At 39.0% G+C, this 21,332-nt stretch overlaps 1 protein-coding gene and 1 non-coding gene across 2 annotated transcripts in view; one reads left to right on the top strand and one right to left on the bottom strand.

The window, feature by feature from the left end:
- Nucleotides 1-16,551, bottom strand: part of LOC122439477 (F-box/LRR-repeat protein 17-like) — a 331,995-nt gene extending 315,444 nt beyond the window's left edge. Inside the window, exon 1 of the mRNA XM_043464517.1 lies at nt 16,389-16,551. Within this exon, the coding sequence (XP_043320452.1) occupies nt 16,389-16,459 (71 nt within the window). The 5' untranslated portion in view covers nt 16,460-16,551. The remainder of the gene's footprint in view (nt 1-16,388) is intronic.
- Nucleotides 9,099-9,205, top strand: LOC122441046. Its single transcript, XR_006269191.1, has one exon. It is a non-coding gene; the product is annotated as a U6 spliceosomal RNA (small nuclear RNA).
- Nucleotides 16,552-21,332: the final 4,781 nt, after the last annotated feature.

The following is a 21,332-nucleotide window of genomic DNA, read 5'->3' as shown; positions in this document are numbered from 1 at the left end:
ATTAAACAACCCAGTTCGGTGTGTCTACTTTTTTGAATTTAAAAAAAGTAATTTCACGTTAAAAAAAATTACTTTTACACTAAGACTGAGTATTTATTTTAAATGGACTTAGCTTGCAAATGTGATTCTTAAAATAAATGATCGCAGCTTGATACTGATGATTAGAATACATTTTGGGTATATTCTGGAATTTTCACCTGTATATGATTAGCACTTTTAAATAACAGCTTTAATAGAACTTTCAAAATAACATGAATATTTTTGATTACCTGCCTGAGGATGAACTGCACTGAAGATTAACTACAGTCCAGGTTTAAACCTAGACATTTTGTTCCACCTAAATGCTTACAGGACACTATTCTCCCAACAATGAAATGAAATCAGAGCCAATTAATACTAAAAACATGGAGAGCGCATGTTAGGATTTCCTGCTACCTTGAATTGCTTACTATTCCATGGTCTCGCCCATGTGTACTGGCAAGCTCATCAGTGCGGATCGCCACAAACTCTCAATTCTTTTACCTGAGAACAGTGTGCACTACACAACCTATTTAGAGGACTGAAATAAAAGATACAATTAATGGTGGCAAGTGAGTAAAGATAAATGTAACCATTCAAATGAAACGTTAGGAAGATACTGTCAGTGGGGAAAGCACATAAGTAGCAACAGGAGTATAAAGTTATCCTGACCTTGTCTCTTTGAAAACAGCTACATTTTCAAAACAGGATGCCAGCATCAAGCTGCAGCAGTGCCCCTGTGGATGTCTGCACCTCTGTCGGAGCCTGCCAGGTGATACTTCATACTTCTCCCCCTCTAACAAGCTCCATGGTTACATGTTACATTTGTACCTGGAGATGAATGCCAAAAGCCACCGCCAAAAAGGGAAAGAAAAAAAAAGCTCCTCTATAACCTAACAATGCTGTCTTGGTACTAGGAATAAATTTGTAAAAGAAAAATCATGGAAACAAGAAGAAGATGGACAACTATGTAAAGCTACAAATTATGAAACATTTGTAATTCCAGTTAGAACAAGGTATGCAAAATATTAACCATATGATAAGTAATACATAGTTCTTTGAAGATACTTATCCAACAAATGTCTATAAATCTGCAGGAAAAAAATGTTACAGAAAACTGTTCTGTTTTGTTTCATTTTTTAAATTCCTTACTAAGTTTAATGAAAAAAGCCAGGGCATTGTCATGACATATTTTGTCATCCCTTTTCCAAATAAACTGCTGCCGCAAGGATATCATGTTTCTTCCAGATTTCTCTCCCCTTGCCTTCACTCAGTTTTTTTAATTCAGCAGGGTTAACATGTTGTCAGACTAAAACTGTATCCATGAACCTCTCACCTAAACCCCCACTCTCTTAGAAAAGTCAGCTTGTGCCTCTTTAACTCTTCAATTACATTTATAAAGCATTCTGAAACATTAAATCTACACTCATTACATGAACTTGACTATTTTGACGGACTTCTTTTGATTTGCTCTATTTCTTGACCAATATGAACAGTTCATTTTCTTTTTCTTTTACCTTGAACACTAGCTCATGCTCCCTAGGTTTATTTGTACTGCCATCTAATCAATCAATACACATTTACTAAACTTCTGGTGAGAAGCCCAGGACTATGGAAAAGACAAAATTCCCAGATACAGTTTTAATTCCTATGGTGTTATCGATGTCACATTCTAAGAAATTTACAATCCATCTAAGTATAAATTAAAACTCAAAGAAAAATATTCAACCTACCCTCTCTCTCCAAATGGAGATTCTCCAGGTACATATTCACACAAAACAAAATATTCATCTCTCTGCGTGTGTGTAATACAACAAAACATCAAACTACTAAAACATATTGGTAACTTGCTGATGAAAAAAAATTAATCAAAACCAAAAATAAGAACCGAGTTTAAATTCAAGTTAAAAGGAAAACAAATGGAAATTGTATTTTCCAAATGAAACAACTTCTCAAAATACCATAATAAATCACGGAGGGAAATGTTCCCAGGCTTTATTTAACAGGCAGTAAAACCCTGAGGCAGGTTTGATTACTGTGCTGCTAATAGTAAATGGTAAGATGAGCTATGGTATACATATCAAAACTACCTACTAGTCTTAACTAGTTTACTGATGCATGGTCTCTAAGGTGATAGTTAAAATTAAAAGTAAAAGCGTTTAAAACATGAAAAGACTCTCACTTCTATTTGTGGAATTTTTTGTGGTATTTTTGTCATAGGTGTTAGTACCATTATTGACTATATGCCATAGAAGTTATATCCTTTCAAGACTTATTATTAGAAAACACAGATGTTAAAGACAAACATAACAGTGATTAAGTTTCAGCCATAATTCTTCTAAAAGGCAGACTCCTCCTTTCTACTTCTCCCTAACTTGACAATAGGGTAGAAAAGGCTCTATTCTGAAAAATATGAAACACGGAAAACTGTTTTAAATACATCTAAAATCAAGGCCCTATACTTATGTACTTTTAAGTTTGTATTCACACTATACCTTTCAGAAGACCTGTCTTCTTCCCCTTGCATTTTTTTAGGTGAATACTCAAAATTAAACAATAACACTAGAAACTTCAAATGGATGTTATTTTACTATAATTTTATTTAATCAATGATATTTATTTTATTACAATGCAATTTAGCTACCACTTATAGTCAACAGACTCTACTGGTAGGTTTAACTGCTGATTGCAACTAAATGTATTTTAAACTCAGAATACGCTCTCGTGGGAACCTCGGCAGATAGGACTGAGGTCGGGGAGATCTGCACTCCGTCCTGACTGTGCTTACTAGTTGTGATTATCAGCAAGATCCTTTACCTCTCTGAGTCTCATCTATAAAACAGAGCATAATGATACCTATGGGGCTTCCCCCGGTGGCTCAGATCCTTTGGAGGAGGGCATGGAGCCCACTCCAGTATTCCTGCCTGGAGAATCCCATGGACAGAGAAGCCTGGTGGCCTACAGTCCATAGGGGTCGCAAAGAGTCAGATCTGACTGAACTGACTTAGCACGCACGCATGCAATGATACCTAGTCACAGAGTTGATATGATAATTAAATAGGATAACGAATAAAACACTCTTGGCAATTTACTATAAAACTTCAACATAGATCAGCTACAAAATCACTGTCTGAGTAACAAACCACACCAAAACTTTGTAGCTTAACAAAACCACCCTTACCTGCTCATGGGTCCCTGGACCAGCAATTTGGTCTGGGCTCAGTGGCGCAGTCCTGGAGGTTTTATTCACAGGGCTGCAGGAATCCAAAGTTCTGCATGAGGCTGGATGGTCTGACCCAGCCTCGCGGACACATCTGACAGATGACCCTGGCTAGACCTCTATCTCCAGGTGACCTCTCGTTCTCAAAGAGACTACTCAGGGCAGCTTCCAGGAAGGCAAGAACAAAAGTCACAAGGCCTCTTGAAGCCAAACCTTGGAAGCCCTCCCACAGAATTTCCACTGCATCCTATTGGTTAGAGCAAGCCACAAAGCCAGGGCAGGTGCAAGGGGACAGAGAAAGATGCCCTCTTGATGTAAGGACAGCTACATCTTAACACACACAGGCATGCACACAGGGGTGGGCGGAATGTGTGCCTATTGTTTGCAATCTTCTAAAGCCTGTCAAATAGTGACAAACTCTTATTAACACCTATGCCATCTTTCCACTATAAATAACTGCAGAATTCATATTTTAAAACCAAAAAGAAGAACTAGCGTGAGTTCTCCCCAATCTAGAGAACACTGTCCTGCTGCTTCAACGACAGACTTAAAAGAAGACCAACATCCAGACCTAGTGACTGATACCATCATTTAGATTTCTTTATTTTTCTGTGTTCTAAGAGTCCTCAACACTTTTCTATTTAATCTAATCAGTATATTTATTTTCATCTGATTTGATATTTTAACCTTCAGCATGTAGCTTTCTAGTCAAACAATTTACAACGAATAGAATCACCAAGAAATCTGGATCACCATGCTGCACTTGTAGAAACTATGACATTTTATTTTAAAAAGTAAAGAAAAACATATCATTGTAAAAACTAGATATCCTTTTGTTCTTCTCCATGGAAATGATCACTAGACAAAAACAATTTTGTGGTATAGTTCATCAGCGAGGCTTTAGAGATCTATTCATACAGATTTAACCAGAAATTAAAAAAAAAAAAGTTTATATCCACTAACAAGCAAAAAGTAGAATGCCAAAGCAAAACTTGAAATTTAATTTATTGTATCAAATCTAATTTTAATGAGTATCTTTCTAAATTTTTTGTCACAGCTACAGAAATTCACTAAATGATAAATGCTACCAAAACTTCCTTTAACATGACTGTCTCTAAAAGATTCGTTTCAAGAGCCACAGTCCTTAATACAACACAATACAATCTGCTTTGGGTGATTTCATGGGGCAGGATATGCCGGTAAACACACTGCGTGATAAGAACTGCTCCTTAAGGAAGGAGAGAAATGAAGGAAACAGCTACTTGCTGTTTGACAATACTGTGCACAGAGAAGCGGTCTGGGGAATGGTTAATTTCCTAAGCTTGACATTTTTTTAGCTGAGGTTCAGTTACAACATGGCTTCATAAAGAAACAGTTGGAAACTCAAGTCGTTTTCAATTTTAGACAAATTGGTGCTGCCAAAATTATAATACTCAATAAAGGAAAACTTTAAAAACGGAGGGATGCCTAATCTGGTTTCTAAGACATTCAAAAACCCTGATTACGTTATGAGAAGCCATACAAGAAGCCAAATACACATCTGTCTAGAGAAAACGCTACCAGCCGGTGCTGTCTTTGGTGGTTAGGGACAATCCTCCTATGTGAACAAGCCTCCTTAGCGTGCATTATTGACACTAGATAATTCGACTCGATAATTACAGATTAAAGATAACCCTGTGCTACCTTTTCTGGAAAGATAATCTACTCAATTTATTTTTAAAGAATATCTTGTGTGTCTAACATATTCCCATTTTGTTTTAATTATCTCAAAGACCTACATGAGTGACAGATCTACTATATAGGTTCATATGGAATAGTTACTATTTTTGAAAAATAGTGACAATTATAACATTCTTTCATTATATTGCTTACTAATCTTAATTGCCATGATTTCAAAAGACAGTTCCAAAGTGCATCTTGAACAAACAGAAAAGCAATTAGCCTAAATTAATTGCTTTGCTGATGTGATTTGCAGTAGGGATGCTTGGTGGTTTTGCAACTCCTGCCAGTGCTTTCACAAGTTGATGTTCTGATGATTTTTTAGCCTATTTTTGCACCAGAGCAATTAACCAGATAATTGTTCTAATGTGAACCTGCCCTTAATCAGTATGCTTAGGTTCCTACTAACAATTAACCAAATATTAAACATACACTAAACAGCAGCCCTTAAAAGTGCTCCAGGAAGAACTGAGAAAAACCTGCCACAGTTTTCTCACACAGCCACACTCTTCTCACCAAGAAACAGAAAAGAAGCTCTAACTGTCTCCTCTGCCTCTTTCAGTTAATACAAGATATCATTACGTATGAAGAGCAAAGTTTCTGGGTCTTCATTTAAAAGTATTCCAAAGACTCTATTCAGAAGACAGAAGCCAATGATTCAACATTAAAACCTATGAGGAGGGCATGGCAAATCCCCATGGACAGAGGAGCCTGCAAAGAGTCGGCCATGACCGACAGAACAAGCACAGAAAACGGAGCTACTGCTCTGATAAAAAGCACGCAATACAGAAAGCAAGCTCTACCTGAGTCCAGACAAGAACAGTAGCCCCTTACTTTATTAAGTATCAATTTAATTCAGAAATAAAACTTGGGAGAAAGAGGACATGTGAACCAACTGCCTGGATTTTAACCAGAGTTCAAGCCAAATTTAAAAACAAACTTATACCTCCTACAAAAGCAGCATTTATAATTCCCTCAACACATAGGTATTAAATTACTTCTCTGAGCTGGGCTCTATGTGAGGTACCGGGGGCTGAGGTTGGGGCAGAGGGCCAAAGACAAAGAGGCAGGCTTCCCTTACAAGGAGGGATTCACAAGCAAAGCGTTGCACAGCCACACAAGTCGCAGGCGGACAGTCGGGCAGCGTGCTGTGGATCCAGCCGCTGGGGTGTGATACAGCACGCATTACGACCACCACTACTTCCTCTTTTCCTTAACAATAAAGGGATCCGCACTCATAAGGCAAATAATTGGCAGTGCAACTAGAACTGCTAATCAAACAGGTCTCATTAACATCTGCACTTCAGTAAGCAAGGAGTTATTTTACACTACCTTAAGTTAAACATTTTATCAGTTGAGGAATGATATACATAAAACCTTTCCGTCTTCATGAGGCAAAAAGGTTCAAGCTGAAAGTACTCCGCCATTCTTCATGCCATCATGTCTTCTTTTTTAATCTCTAAAAGGACCATCATACAGAAAACGGCCCAGGCACACACATGTCAGGTCTGCCGTTTTTAATTATTACCAGCAATTTTTCCTCTGGTTAAACATGTGTGTACCTATCTTCTAAGATATTTCTTTATGCCACTGTTCATAAAATATTTTAGGCTGAAGCAAAATCTCTTGCACAAAATTAATAACTAATCACAGGAGATATTTATCATCTCAAGCCTTTTACAAGGAAATTGTCAGATTTAATCACCTTTCTCATATTTTCACTATTTACTGGGCTTCATTTATCATACATTTTAAAATTTTGACAACAGTGAGTTATTTTAATTACCATTTCTGGTTGGGGATTAAGAATAAGACAACTCCTCAGGGAAGGGGAGGCAGGGCAGGAAGTCATATATTTGTCTGAACAGTCAATAAACTATTATCATTTTCATCAATAGATGAAGATTTTGTTCAATGTTGGCATTTTAAAACGGGTCTGAGGTTAGGAAGCCTCCCAAGGCACAGCAGTGCGTTCTTCATCATACAAACTGCCTATCCTTTCCCATTGTTTGATCATGAATTCTGATTTCATAGCATATAAAACATGATTTTTAATCCCACAAACTAACGGCTTAATACATACATTCACTCATCTTTATATTGCCTTAAAAACACAGAATCAGTAGCAATATTTAAATAGCACATCCAGGAATACCAATATGATAGTATAAAAGCTCTACTATTACTACTTACAAAAATGTTTACTTATACATTATCATCGCTCACTAGGAACCAAAGACAAACTGGAAATTAAAAATTACCATTATATGTTGGAACTATCATAAAAATTGACATTATTCCACAAGACAAAATAATGCAAACATGGAGAAATCAATAAGACAAACTCATCCACGTCAAATCCAGTTTCCATCCCATCTTCAGAATTGGAGTTAAATATCAAAGCTGGCTGACACAGGTAAGATATAGATGATCTCATATAGATTTTCCTTTCAAGTGATGGTACTAGGTTAAATGCTTTAGTGCTATATATTAATTAATATTTCCTTTAAGTGATATCCAGTAATTAGAATTACTCAAAAACCAATATCAGAACTGATATCCAGTATCACTACATACCAAACATTGAAAAAGTACCTTTAATTTGAATTTCACCTGAGGATAAAAGCACACATCATTTCATCAGAGAAACTTTCCCTTCTGTAGAAAAATATCATCAGCTATTTGAAAAATCACATATACTGTACAAATTAGTTACAGCAGTTATTTTTTTACCAAAGGTACTGAAACATTCACTGAAGTTTACTTCCTTCTTTTTAACTCAGTAATACTCACTCACAGTATATAGCACCTAGTATTCTCCTTTACTCTGCAATGATTAATTTATTACAACTGGCAGACAGCATCTACAGAAACTAAAACATTTGTAAAAATAAATGTGCATCATCACATGCTTAAATAAATATCTATTCTAAATTCACCCTGAAATTATTTTTGGTATCAAATATGAGCCAGATGTGGTATTAGACATGAAGATGAGCAACACTTTCTACTTTTCCTCAATAAAGTTAGGAAGAAATGAAGAGCATTTGTAAATGGTATTGTTGGGGGAAAAAATGTTTTTGTTACAAAATTTAGATGTTTTTAAAATCTATAGGTCTTAGTCAAACAAAGCTAGTGGAGGTGACGGAATTCCAGCTGAGCTATTTCAAATCCTGAAAGATGATGCTGTGAAAGTGCTGCACTCAATACGCCAGCAAATTTGAAAAACTCAACAGTGGCCAGAGGACTCGAAAGGGTGAGTTTTCATTCCAATCCCAAAGAAAGGCAATGCCAAAGAATGTTCAAACTACTGCACAGTTGCACTCATTTCACATGCTAGTAAAGTAATGCTAAAAATACTTCAAGCTAGGGTCCAACAGTACAAGAATGTCCATATGTACAGGCTGGATTTAGAAAAGACAGAGGAATAAGAGATCAAATTGCCAACATCTGTTGGATCATAGAAAAAGCAAGAGAGTTTCAGAAAAACCTCTGCTTCATTGACTACACTAGAGCCTTTCACTCACTATGTGGATCACAACAAACTATCGAAAATTCTTCAAGAGATGGGAATACCAGACCACCTGACCTGCCTCCTGAGAAATCTATATGCAGGTCAAGAACCATCAGAACCAGACATGGAACAATAGACTGGTTCCAAATCATGAAAGGAGTATGTCAGCTGTATACTGTCACCCTGCTTATTTAACTTATATGCAGAGTACATCATAAGAAAAGCCAGGCTGGGAGAATCACAAACTGGAATCAAGATTTCCAGGAGAAAAATCAATAACCTCAGAAAAGCAAATGACACCACCATTATGACAGAACTCGAAGAGGAACTAAAGAGCTTCCTGACGAAGGTGAAAGAGGAGTGTGAAAAAGCTGGCTTAAAGCTCAATATTCAAAAAACTAAGATCATGCCATCTGGTCCCATCACTTCATGTCGAGTAAATGGGGAAACAATGGAAACAGTGACTTTATTTTCTTGGCCTCCAAAATCACTGTGGATGGTGACTGTAGCCATGAAATTAAAAGATGCTTGCCCCTTAGAGAAAAGCTATGACAAACCTAGAGAGCGTACTAAAAAGCAGAGACATCACTTGCCAACAAAGGTCTGCATATTCAAAACTGCGGTGTTGTGCTCGCTTCGGCAGCACATATACTAAAATTGGAACGATACAGAGAGGATTAGCATGGCCCCTGCGCAAGGATGACACGCAAATTCGTGAAGCGTTCCATATTTTTAAAAAAAAAAAGAAAAAAAAAAAAAAAAACTGCGGTGTTTCCAGTAGTCATGTGTGGCTGTGAGAGTTGGACCGTAAAGAAGACTGAGCACATGAGAACTGATGCTTTCAAACTGTCATGCTGGAGAAGACTCTTGGAGAGTCCCTTGACAAGGAAATCAACCCTGAATATCCCATCGTTTGGCCACCGGATGCGAAGAGCCGACTCACTGGAAAACACCCTGACCTCCCGTGAGGGCAGGAGGAGAAGTGGGTGACAGAGGATGAATTGGTTGGATGGCATCACCAACTCAATGAACATGAGTCTGAGCAAACTCTGGGAGATGGTGATGGACAGGGAGGCCTGTGTGCTGCAGCCCATGGGCACAAAGAGACAGACCCAACTGAAAGACTGAACAACAACAGGTCTTATCCGAAACTCTCACTTCTCAGATATCCCACAAGGAAAAGAAAAGGGAACACTCTACTGACGTTCAGAATGATCAAGCGTAGTCTGAGGTAGGAGGACCATCCAAAGCAGGACGTGTGGATCGCAGAAGGGGCAGCAGCAGCACAGACAGGAACCTGACGGCACCCCGGAACAACAGGGAGGGGCTGAGACTGCCCCGAGCAAACCAGGACACGGGGCAGGGGGCATGCGGCAGGCAGTGTCCAGACAGCACGCCCCTCGTGCTCGGAGCTGGGGCTTTGGAGACACAAAAAAGGGCTCCAAGCTTGTTTCCACCAGTTAGGAGTTGAGAGTGCTCTAATCTTCCTGGACCTTAATCCCGTCATTTAAATGAGGCTGATTTCTTCCTCAGGGTTGTAGAGATTAAATGCAACACAGGGTGTGATCATTTTGCACTGTGTGGCACAGACTATAATAAATGGTAGCTATTATTACCTGTTATTATTAACCTTGGTTCAAAAACAAAAGAGAGAAAATATTATACCCTTCAACCTCAGAAGCACTACAAAAAGCAAGCATGGTTTTAAAGAGAGGGTCTAATAGACAGGATACCAGAGGCATCATTTTTAAAGATGGTCAGGGGACCTGGGGGCTTTCCAGGAGGCACTAGTGGTAAAGAACCTGCTTGCCAACGCGCGCGACATAAGAGACATGGGTTCAACCCCTGGGTCGGGAAGATTCCCTGGAGAAGGACATGGCAACCCACTCCAGGATTCTTTCCTAGAAAATCCCATGAACAGAGGAGACTGGCAGGCTACAGTCCACAGGGCCACAAGGAGCCGGACACGACTGAAGCGACTTAGCACACATGCATGCCCGGGGGACTTGAAGAGCACTTAACCCAGCATTATTCTGTTGTTCTAGGGATGGCCTTACCAGTAACTGTGACTATAAAAGAGAGGGTCAAAACTTAGCCAACCTCCAACAGGTGTCACTAGCTCAGAAACGCTCCATTCTGTCCCCGCAATTCTCCCAGAACTCGGTAAAACAACAACTATTCATTTAAAAAAATCTGAATACATACAGAACATACTCAAAACTACGCAGTAAAATTACAGAAATAAATAAAATTCAGTTTTAGTAAAAGTCCACCCAACCAGCCCAGCCACATTATTAGGCACCACAGGTATGCAGACAGGCCCCTCTGCAGCCTCTGCAGGGAGGACAGCCCTGCTCTGAGCACCAGCACCAAGCGGCTCCAATGGCAGCGCTAGTTTTACTGCCTCCTTATTTCCAAGTTTTCGTGCTTTTACAGGAGAAAACTGTTCAAACTTCACACTCAGTACTCCAAGGTGAAAAGTATTTGTCTCCTCCAGACCACTTAACTTTAATAGAAAACAAAACATTCTCCAACTCAAATTCAACTATGCCTGCTGGATTTTAATGGATAGGTTTGTCCCCCACTTGGGCAATCTTTAAACCTCTGTCTCTAGGAGAATTAAGTAATATTAGGGGATTGAAATGAAATAAAATTCTAAATCCACTGTGACATGACATTCACGGGAAGATGGTAGATTATCCACCTAGTCCTCGAACACTTATAAAAACAATATATAGCATATGTTCACAAAACAATTCTTGGAAATAAAACACAATGGGCACTCAGCAAATATTTTATATCGCCAACACCTGCTCAAATCCTCTCTGAACTTTATTTCTAAATGTCACCGTTTTTTATTGAATCAACGGAAATTTGAAAGAAGAAACAGAATAAACATCCAGAGAAGATCAAGGGAGTTAGAAAAATCTTTATAGAAAGCCTCATTGAGTTTTACACGAGCCAGGGCGCTGTCAGTCTCCCTGAAAGGGGCGGTGGAGTCATCTGTTACTCCACGACTTCAATCTCAGAGTGCCTAAAGGACTAAAAAGGGCTCTGTGTGGAAAAAGAAAAAGAGAAGAAAAAAAAGGAAAGAAAGAAAAGTCTTAAGGCTTTTCAAAATTTTATAAACAAAGGAATTGTGAATCAAATACTAAGCACTGCAAATAAATTCACTTTGAATCACAGACTTGAAGTTGAGGGTAGTTTAATACTAGTTCAACTGTTATTCAGGAAACTTGTTTATAACACTCCTGTTTGAACTATAAGTGGGAATGAGTTCTCTATTTTGGAAGGCAGTTAATGAAAACCAAGGTTTTAACTTATTTTAAGCTGAATTCTGTCTCCCTCTGTAACCTCAACCTGTTGGCCAAAGTTCTGAGGTCTGAAATAAGGAAGAACTAATTTAAGTAAACTAATTAACTCTCTATCATCTGTTAATATATTTTATCAGACTCAATTTAAAAAGAACTATTTGATTTAAAACGAGAAATCCTTACCTAAAAATCTTTACATTCTGAATTTCAATAAGGGAGAATTCAATTTGTAGACTAGGTGGGGACAGGTGGATATTATAAAATAGATCATGCTAGGTGGGAGTAATGGAGAAATTGAAGAATGGCCGATGAGAAAAGCCCATTACTCATCCTGGAAAGATCACTGACATGAGAAAATGTGGGTCCAATGTTGCTAGATCTGCAACTTTCCCAAAAGAAGGCCCAAATACAGATTTTTACGTGAACAACCCAATTTTTTAAAGTTGGCAACTTACTCAATTTTTTAAATATTGTATGGGCCAAACAAAACACCTCTGTGGATTGGACTCAACTCTGGCTCACCAATTTGCAATTTCAAAATGTTGTTATTTAAAAGTCTATTTAATGAGAAAACATTTATACTTACTATTCTAAACACTAGTACATATAAACAAAGAGTAACACATTGCAAATGTTATTTTATATTTAAAAGAAACAGGTCACAACAATCTCAAGAGTTAAAACTCCTCAGATCTTAGGATGTTCACTGAGGCAACAGCCCCCTTTACATAAACGTAAGACTCACGCAGCAAATTAACTCCTTAAAGAAAGTGTCCTCAGCTATCTGTGTTCAATAAATTTAATACATTCAATTTTGTTTTAAACTGAAAATTCAAAGAATAAGTCTCTAGCTAGGTAAGAACCATTTAGTTTTTTACAAAAGTCATGCAGCTTCTGGACTCAATACCAACCATAAAAAAAAGAAAAGAAAAAAAACAGTGAAGACCAAATTGAATGTGAAATAGCAAAACAATCATATCAAATACAAGTAAACATTCCAATAAGCTTCCAGTCAGATAGAGTACAGGAGAAATAATAACCAGATGTTTAATTTAAATCATCAATAGAAATAGTCAGTGTCCTCTTTTCATAAACCACTTGGATTTTATTTGTATTCAAAAGCAATGGTAAATGTCAAATGACTACTAGACCATCCTTCTGAACACAAGAAAATATCACGCTGTTTAACTCTCTAAATACAAAAAGTGCTTTTTAAGAAACAAAGATAAAGAACAGCATGTCTTAGTCACACAGATCAATTTAAGAACCACAAAATGCTAAAAGGTTCCATGCACTTAACAGTAAAGACTTTGAGTTACTAAATATTTTAAAATTTTGAACTTCGAAAATATTTATTGTTAAAATCTTTTCAAATCCAGGATAAATCTTATATCTAAAGATCTGAGAAGAGTATCAAACTTTATCTTCATGTGAAGAATTCATTATTAAAGCAAGCAGCATTAAACATAGATTCTTTTCATAGGCATTAGGTATAAAATAGTATCTAAAGGTTCTATTATAACTTTATTATGAAAGAAAATAATGAGATTTGTTTTTTTAAAAAAAACTAAGAATGTTATGTATAAATGTCAATTGTGTGTGAATTCCAACTATGAAATGGAAATTGACTCATCAGCCATTTGCTTTTTCTTGTTTGTCCCCATCCAATTCTTACTGCAGTAAAAATGGAAAAAACACATCCAATTGGAAAAGCCAAAGGAAAATTAAACAAACGGGCTAAATTTAATAGGAATAGTATGAGCTTCAGCAGAACAAAAGATGTTGAAAGGATTAAATGAGAACACATGTAAAGTGCCTATCAATTACCTGGATAATAAAGGTTACTTTCCTTCCCTCTATCCTTACAAGGCTCACGATCATCTCACTCATTAAGTCTTATGTCACCTAAAGAGGAAAACCTTTGGGATCAGCAGGAACTCAGTGCCCCACAGTCTGAGGCACAGCACCAAGTATTTAGTAGGGGGTTAATAAATGCTTCCTGATTTACTAGAGGATAATAATAATGAACAAATCTAAAACAGACACTAATTGATAGGCTAAATGCATTAGTGCATTCCAGTGTCCTCCATGGGAAAGGTTACTAACCCATCCCGGCTAAGTGCTGAAATTATAATTAAGTCTGATGGGAAGTCCTAGATTTATACCAATATAATTACAAATATTACTTAGCTTAGTGATAGAGTATGGCAAGAACAATGAGCTGACTAATTTAGATGACACTGCAAAGTGGGTTTTAATGTTTGAAACTCCTATTACAGTACACAGGATAAGTGCAAGTAGTGTAATTAAAACCTAAAAGAGTCTGATCTTTAAAACTCTACCGCTCAACCTCATTAAAATGCATGTTTTCTCAATTAATTCAAACTTTTCCATTAAAAACATAAAAATACACTTTCATTCCTTGCAAATAAATCTCTACAGTACAGCATTTAGGATCAAACACCAAATAATCATTATAGTTAAATAGGAAAAAAAAAACGACTGAAATATTATGGAAAGGGATTTGAGCAGATGGAACCTAACAAAGGGAAGGAAAGGCAAGGTGAAGGCTGCTCTTTTTTCATGTGTAAATACCCAGTTAGGGCTACACAAGCATTTGAAGCACCAGAAGATGAGAAATCCTTGAGTATCTTTGTGTAAATGATATAAATCTAAGCAAAAGCAAAACCTGTTTACTGAGCAGACAACCCTTGTGATCATACATGGACTGCATCTTACTTACCTCTGTAGGCTCCAAGTCCTGAGTCTTCTCAATCATCTTCATATCCATTTCGTGGCACAGTTTTCACCTTTCAATCCGAAGCATTACTAAGAAGTTTACCTGAATATTAAGCTAATGCTAAACACCTAAAACCACAGGATGATGTTTTTCATGTACTTTTTTTTATCAGTTGTTATGGACATTTAAAAGATTATTTTAAAACTTGTCACATAATTGGTCATGTGGAAGAATGTAGTTTATAGAAAAGAATTTAATTTTTTAAATGTTCATCAATTTTCTTCAGATTTTGATACACCTCACACAGTGACTACTATTCAGAAACAATAAACACCTTTATAAATGATGACCATGGACCAATTCTGGCTTAGTAAATTTTTCAAGAAAAATGTTACTAAGAAAGAGCCAAGTCAAAAGCTATCACACATAATTTAAAGGATAATGCTGGTAATTTATAGGAATGCCACTAGAATTTGCCATTCTTGGGGAAAATGAAGTCTACATGATTTTACTGTTAAAAGAATAAAAGGAAATTAAAAGTGAGAGGGGGAAATGTCTTAAATTTAAAGCATCATCTGACAAAAACTTTATAAATTGCTGCTCTATTTTACAAAAAAACATTTAAATCTAAATAGGTTCTAATTTTAGCTGAAATAGTGCTTTCTATTTTGAAAGCAATATACTTTTGGTGACCTTTTTTAAAACTTATTTATTCTTGAAAAGCTACTGAGCAAGAACCTTATCTCATGCCTATATTTAAGAACCCACCTAAACTAATCAGCAATAAGACTCCCTGTGGCTCAGATGGTAAAGAATCCATCTGTAATGCAGGAGACCTGGGTTCGATTCCTGGGTCAGAAGATCCCCTGGAGGAGGGCGTGGCAACCCATTCCAGTATTCTTGCCTAGAGAATCCCATGGACAGAGGAGCCTGTCGGGCTATACAGTCCATGGTGTGACAAAGAGTCGGACAAGCACAGAGTAAGCACAGAACAGTGGTACTCTGCAGTTATTTTCACTACAAAGAAGTCTATTTTCAAGGGTTCTTTCATTTTTCCCCCCTCATGCAATATTTCACAGAAAAATTAACCTATCAATTATCACTGTTTATTTTTAAAACTATTTTTAAAATATTTTTAAATGCTTATTTTTAAAACATTTTACACATCTTTACACTACGTATTAAACTATCCATCACATGACTGTAACGTTCAAAACAAATTCTATTTATACAGAAAACAAAATGTCATCCTAGAGAAAAGATCTGAATGCATAATGTTTGAAACAGTTTCTCAGAACCATTTTCCTTGATAAATGAACAGTAAAATCAACCACAAAAAGTAGCAAAAATATTAAAGTGACAAACAATGTTTTGGATGAGTGACAGAAGATTCAATAGACTTCTGTTGTTTTAACTGTTTAGACAAACATATGAATCTTAGCACATAAACTCTGCTGCAAATATAAACAAGTGTGAGTCACTCAGTAGTGTCCAACTGTTTGCAACCCCATGGACTGTAGCCCACCAGACTCCTCTGTCCATGGAGTTCTCCAGGCAAGAATACTAGAGTGGGTAGCTATTTCCTACTCCAGGGGATCTTCCACACCCAGGGATCAAATCTGGGTCTCCTCTTTCAGGCAGATTCTTTCTTGTCCAAGCCGTTAGGGAAGCCCCAAAACTGGATGGGTTAAAAGTATACTTCTAAATGTTTTTTCAAAACTTAAAAATATCTATTTTAAAAGTCATGGCTATATCACATTTTCCTTAGAGTAGACATGCCTTATTATAATGATAGTCAGTACTTGGTACACAGAACACAAGCTTCCCTTTGAAAAAGTGTTTTTAAGATGTTAAGGTGGTTACCTGTCATTTATAATCCAGTTCAGGCAGAGATTGAGAGAACTAAGATTTTTGCACCTCTTGACAATTTCCATCACGGTTTCATTATCCAGTTCAGTGATATGACGTAGGTCCAAGCTGGAAAGGTTTCTTAGCTAATGAGAAAAATAAAATCAAAGATGAGAAAGATAACTACTACAGCCTCAAAAACTATTAAGAACAATCGATTACAGAATATCACTGCACTGAATAATAGACTATAGTCTAGAATCATTAGATTAAACTAAATGGTTACATAATATTTTAATAATAAATAAGAAATTAGTCAGAAATCTAAGGTGAACAAATGGCAACAAACATTAAAATCAAGCAGATTTTATTAAGGCATCATAATAATCAAAAGCTAGCATTCTAATATGTGGGAAAGCTGTTAAGTCAATCACATTAATTACCTACAATTTGACAGGATTATTTTCTTTAACATTGATTTCAGATATTTATCTTCATGATAATACCATTTTTGTACAGGTTTTCTTTTTTAAAAAAAGATAAAATATGAGCAAATTGTTAATTCAGAGGTATCTTGATGATATTTTATCAAGGTGGATAAAGATGGCAGGCTCTTAATTATCTTCTTCAAATAAACTATATCTCAAATAAGCTATTTTTCCTTAATAACATGCAAAGAATTAATCTGGTTGCATCTGGTAGACCGAATAACACCACTCCCAAGGATATCTATGCCCTCATTTGCCACCTTATATGGCAAAAGAGATTTTGTGGATAAGATTAAAGTTACGGATGCTGAGATAAGGTGCCTGTCCTAGATTATTCAGAGCAACAGAGAACCTCTACCAGCTAAAGTCAGCGATGTGATAGAAGAAGATGTAGAGGACATTTAAACTGTGAAAGAGGTTCCACCTGCCTTCTCTGGCTTTGTGTCTAGAGGAAGAGGGCCAGGGGCCAAGGAATGTGGGCGGCTTCTAGAGCTGCTGGCAAGATGTTGGATCTTCAGACCTACCAACTTAAGAAACCGAATTTCCTCAAAAACCTGAAGGGAAGAGAAAATATCTCAATTTCCCAGAAAGGAACACAGTGCAGATGATTCTAGTCTGATGGGACCTGTGTTGCCCTTCTGACTAGTAAGCCATGAGGTAACAGATCTGTGCTGTTCTAAGCTGCTGTGTGTGCGGGCATTTCTTACAGCAGCGGAGAACCAGCAGCGGGCATTTCCAGCGCCATCAGGGAGCCCTTCCAGGACAGGCCGGCCTGCCCGACGCCGCCCTCAAGTCCTTCTGTAGGGGGAGCAGGGGATTCCTGATTTGCGGGCATAACCTGACTGCCAAAGGCCTCAGAACAGTGAGCCAGCTGAGCTTCAAATCCAAGAGAAGACGCTGGTATCCCCGCCGCTGCAGGACAAAGCACAAGGAACACTCTACAGAGAACCTTCCGCGGTGACCGACATGTCTTCTCTCTCTGCTCTGCAACACTGTAACCACTCGTCTCACAAGGCCACTGGGGATCTGAACCGGGACCAGAGGGCGAAGGGCCTGAGCTTGTTATCTCACGTGGTGCTGTTTCGTTTATACCTCTTCTACGTCCGTGTGTGGCCGGGGGCTCCAGGCTTGGACAGAGCCGCTCTGAGAGCCGGGCGGCGTGGGAAACCCTCCTCCCACCTCAGCTCTGAGAGGCGTCGCGCTGCCGCCAGTCAGAGCCACGGGGAGCGAGGGGCGGGAAAGACGGAAAGGGCCCCGGCTCTCAGAGACGCCTCATGCTGCTCACCGCTGCCGCCCATCAGAGCCACCAGGAGCCACCGGGAGCGAGGGGCGGGAAAGACGGGAATGGCCTCGCTCTCAGAGGCCTAGTCCTGCTCACCGCTGCCGCCAGTCAGAGCCACCGGGAGCCACGGGGGGGGGGGGGCGAGAGGCGGGAAAGATGGAAAGGGCCTCTCTCAGAGACGCCTCACGCTGCTCATCGCTGCCGCCTGTCAGAGCCACCGGGAGCCGCGTGGGGGCGATGGGCGGGAAACACTGAAAGGGCCCCCGCGGCAAAGGACGCTTTCTCACTGAGGGCAGGCCTCTGTCACCAAGGGCTCAACTCCGAGCATTCAGAATGAGGTTTAGGAAAACCTCTCTGCGGCCGGCCTCAAAGAGGAGATGTTCACAGAAGCCGCCTTCAGGGTGGGACTCAGGACAACACAAGAAAATGGAGGCAGGACCCGGAAAGGAGAAACGGTTCTCACGAAGCTCCTCCTCAAGGCATCACAGACTTTCCCAACACCAGAGCAGCATAGGCAGCTGGCAAACAAAGCATAAGGAAAGCGAACAGACTCACCTTTGTCAAACACAGAAGATAAAACCCCAGACGGCTCTGTCTCAGCACCTCCAGACAGCTGACCAGTCGAACTGGGGCTAACTCCCTGCTCCCCCTTCCCCGAGACCCTCCTCATTCACGGTCTGAAAACTACGGTCAACCTCACACCCAGGGCCCGGAAGTGGTGGGCCCATGGGCTCTAACTTTATACCTGAAACATGGCCCTAGTCTTTACCTCTCCCCATAAATAAAGCAGCTGGCATTGAACAAAACAATTTTTCTTCAGTAACAAAAGGAACAGTTAAAAAAAAAAAAACCTGCATAAAATACAAAATACATAGCAATATAAGTTTTTATAATCTTCAGTTGCTGTTCGTTTATTCACTTAAGTTGTATCTGACTCTTTGGGACCCCATGGACTGTAGCCCACCAGGCTCCTCTGTCCATGGGATTCTCCAGGCAAGAATACTGGAGTGGGTTGCCATTTCCTCATCCAGGGGATCTTCCGGACCCAGGGATCAAACCCATGCCTCCTGCATTGGCAGGCAGATTCTTTACCACTGAGCCACCAAGGAAGCTCAAAATCTTTCAGTTCAGTTCTGGTTCAGTCGCTCAGCTGTGTCCAATTCTTTGTGACCCCATGAACCGCACAGCACACCAGGCCTCCCTGTCCATCACCACCTCCAAGAGTTTACCCAAACTCATGTCCATTGAGTCGGTGATGCCATCCAACAATCTCATCCTCTGTCGTCCCCTTCTCCTCCCACCTTCAATCTTGCCCAGCATCAGGGTCTTTTTCAAATGAGTCAGCTCTTCGTATCGGGTAGCCAAAGAATTGGAATTTCAATTTCAACATCAGTTCTTCCAATGAATATTCAGGACTGACTTCCCTTAGGATGGACTGGTTGGATCGCCTTGCAGTCCAAGGGACTCTCAAGAGTCTTCTCTTGAGAGTTCAAAAGCATCAATGTTCAAAAGCATCAATTCTTCAGTGCTTAGCCTTCTTTATGGTCCAACTTTCACATCCATACATGACTCCTGGAAAAATCAGACTTGACGGACCTTTGTTGACAAAGTAATGTCTCTGCTTTTTAATATGCTGTCTAGGTTGGTCATAACATTCCTTCCAAGGAGCAAGTGTCTTTTAATTTCATGGCTACAGTCCAATCTGCAGTGATTTTGGAGCCCAAAAAAATAGTCTCTCACTGTTTCCACTGCTTCCCCATCTATTTGCCATGAAGTGATGGGATAAGATGTCATGATCTTAGTTTTCTGAATGCTGAGCTTTAAGCCAGCTTCTTCTCTCTCCTCTTTCATCAAGAGGCTCTTTAGTCTTTAGTTCTTCTTCACTTTCTGCCATGAGTGTGGTGTCATCTGCATATCTGAGATTATTGATATTTCTCACAGCAATCTAATGTTCCCCTCAGTAATGTACTCTATTTTCTATATATAAAAAAAAAGAAAACCTTTTTCTTACAACTATAAGTGGAGTATAGTCTATTAAAATTTTGAATTACTATGTTGTATTACCATAATCTAATATTGTCAACTATATCTTAATTAAAAAAAAACATTTTCTTAAGCCACTTTATTTTTATAGTTAGTCTTCTTTACAGGGTATTTTTGATCCCACCACCCAAAAAATTTTCATCACTACTGTCCTGGGAACATGTATATGTTAGGTAGTTAGAATAGGGAAAAGGAGTCCAAAATGGCGGTGGTTAAAAGACAAGGAAGGGAAAAACCCGTGAAAATAGAACAGAGGAAGGTCAAAGGAAGGTCCGAGGACCAGAGTGAGGACTTCAGGTAGAACAAACAGCACTCCTGGCTAAGCCAATTTGCATAGGGCAGGCCCAGGGGAGGGAAAAACATATAAAAAGAGGAGCCAAAGCCCTCTCTCGCTCTCCGCACTCTCTCTCTCTCTCTTCCCCATTTGCTAGCACGCTCTTTCTCTTTCCCCACGCCCCCCGCTCCCCGCCGGTCCCCAAGTGCTGGTGTGCTCCTCCACTCTCTTCTCTTCATGTCTTTGGGTTGGCATGCCCTCACACTTCAAGGATGAATTCTCCTGCTATCTTCTAAATAAAATAGAGCTGTAACACTGATTTGTCTAAGAGCTATAACACAGTTTGTCCAAGACCCGAGAGCTGTGACGCGCAGAGGGCTTTAATGTTCGTTACTCCAAATCTTTGTTGTTACAAGACAGAACCAAGGAGCATACTCGCCTGACATATAGAATCAAGTAGCCTCTGTGAGTTGCTTGCTGAGCTCATATCCTGACAGTAGCCTCTTGTCTGTACCTCAGCAAAATCAGATACATGAAATAGAACCACAGGGCTGCTAAAAACTATTTTGAAGGATGAATTTTCCTGTAACCATGTGCGTGTGTGAACTGTTAAATATGGTCACATATGACACATATACAGCGTCACTTTATTTTCCCAATTATCCTGCATCATTGTCACTAGGAAGATGCAAAATCATAAAAAATTCTATCCAGTCACATAAATACCTCCTCAGTTCAGTTCAGTCGCTCAGTCATGTCTGACTCTTTGCGACCCCATGAATCGCAGCATGCCAGGCCTCCGTGTCCATCACCAACTCCCGGAGTTTACTCAAACTCATGCCCATCGAGTCAGTGATGCCATCCAGCCATCT

The sequence above is a fragment of the Cervus canadensis genome, chromosome 4 (assembly GCF_019320065.1).
Source record: "Cervus canadensis isolate Bull #8, Minnesota chromosome 4, ASM1932006v1, whole genome shotgun sequence".
In the NCBI taxonomy this organism is placed as follows: domain Eukaryota; kingdom Metazoa; phylum Chordata; class Mammalia; order Artiodactyla; family Cervidae; genus Cervus; species Cervus canadensis.
Note: the sequence above shows the minus strand (reverse complement) of the source record. Positions and strands in the feature narration are given on the sequence as shown.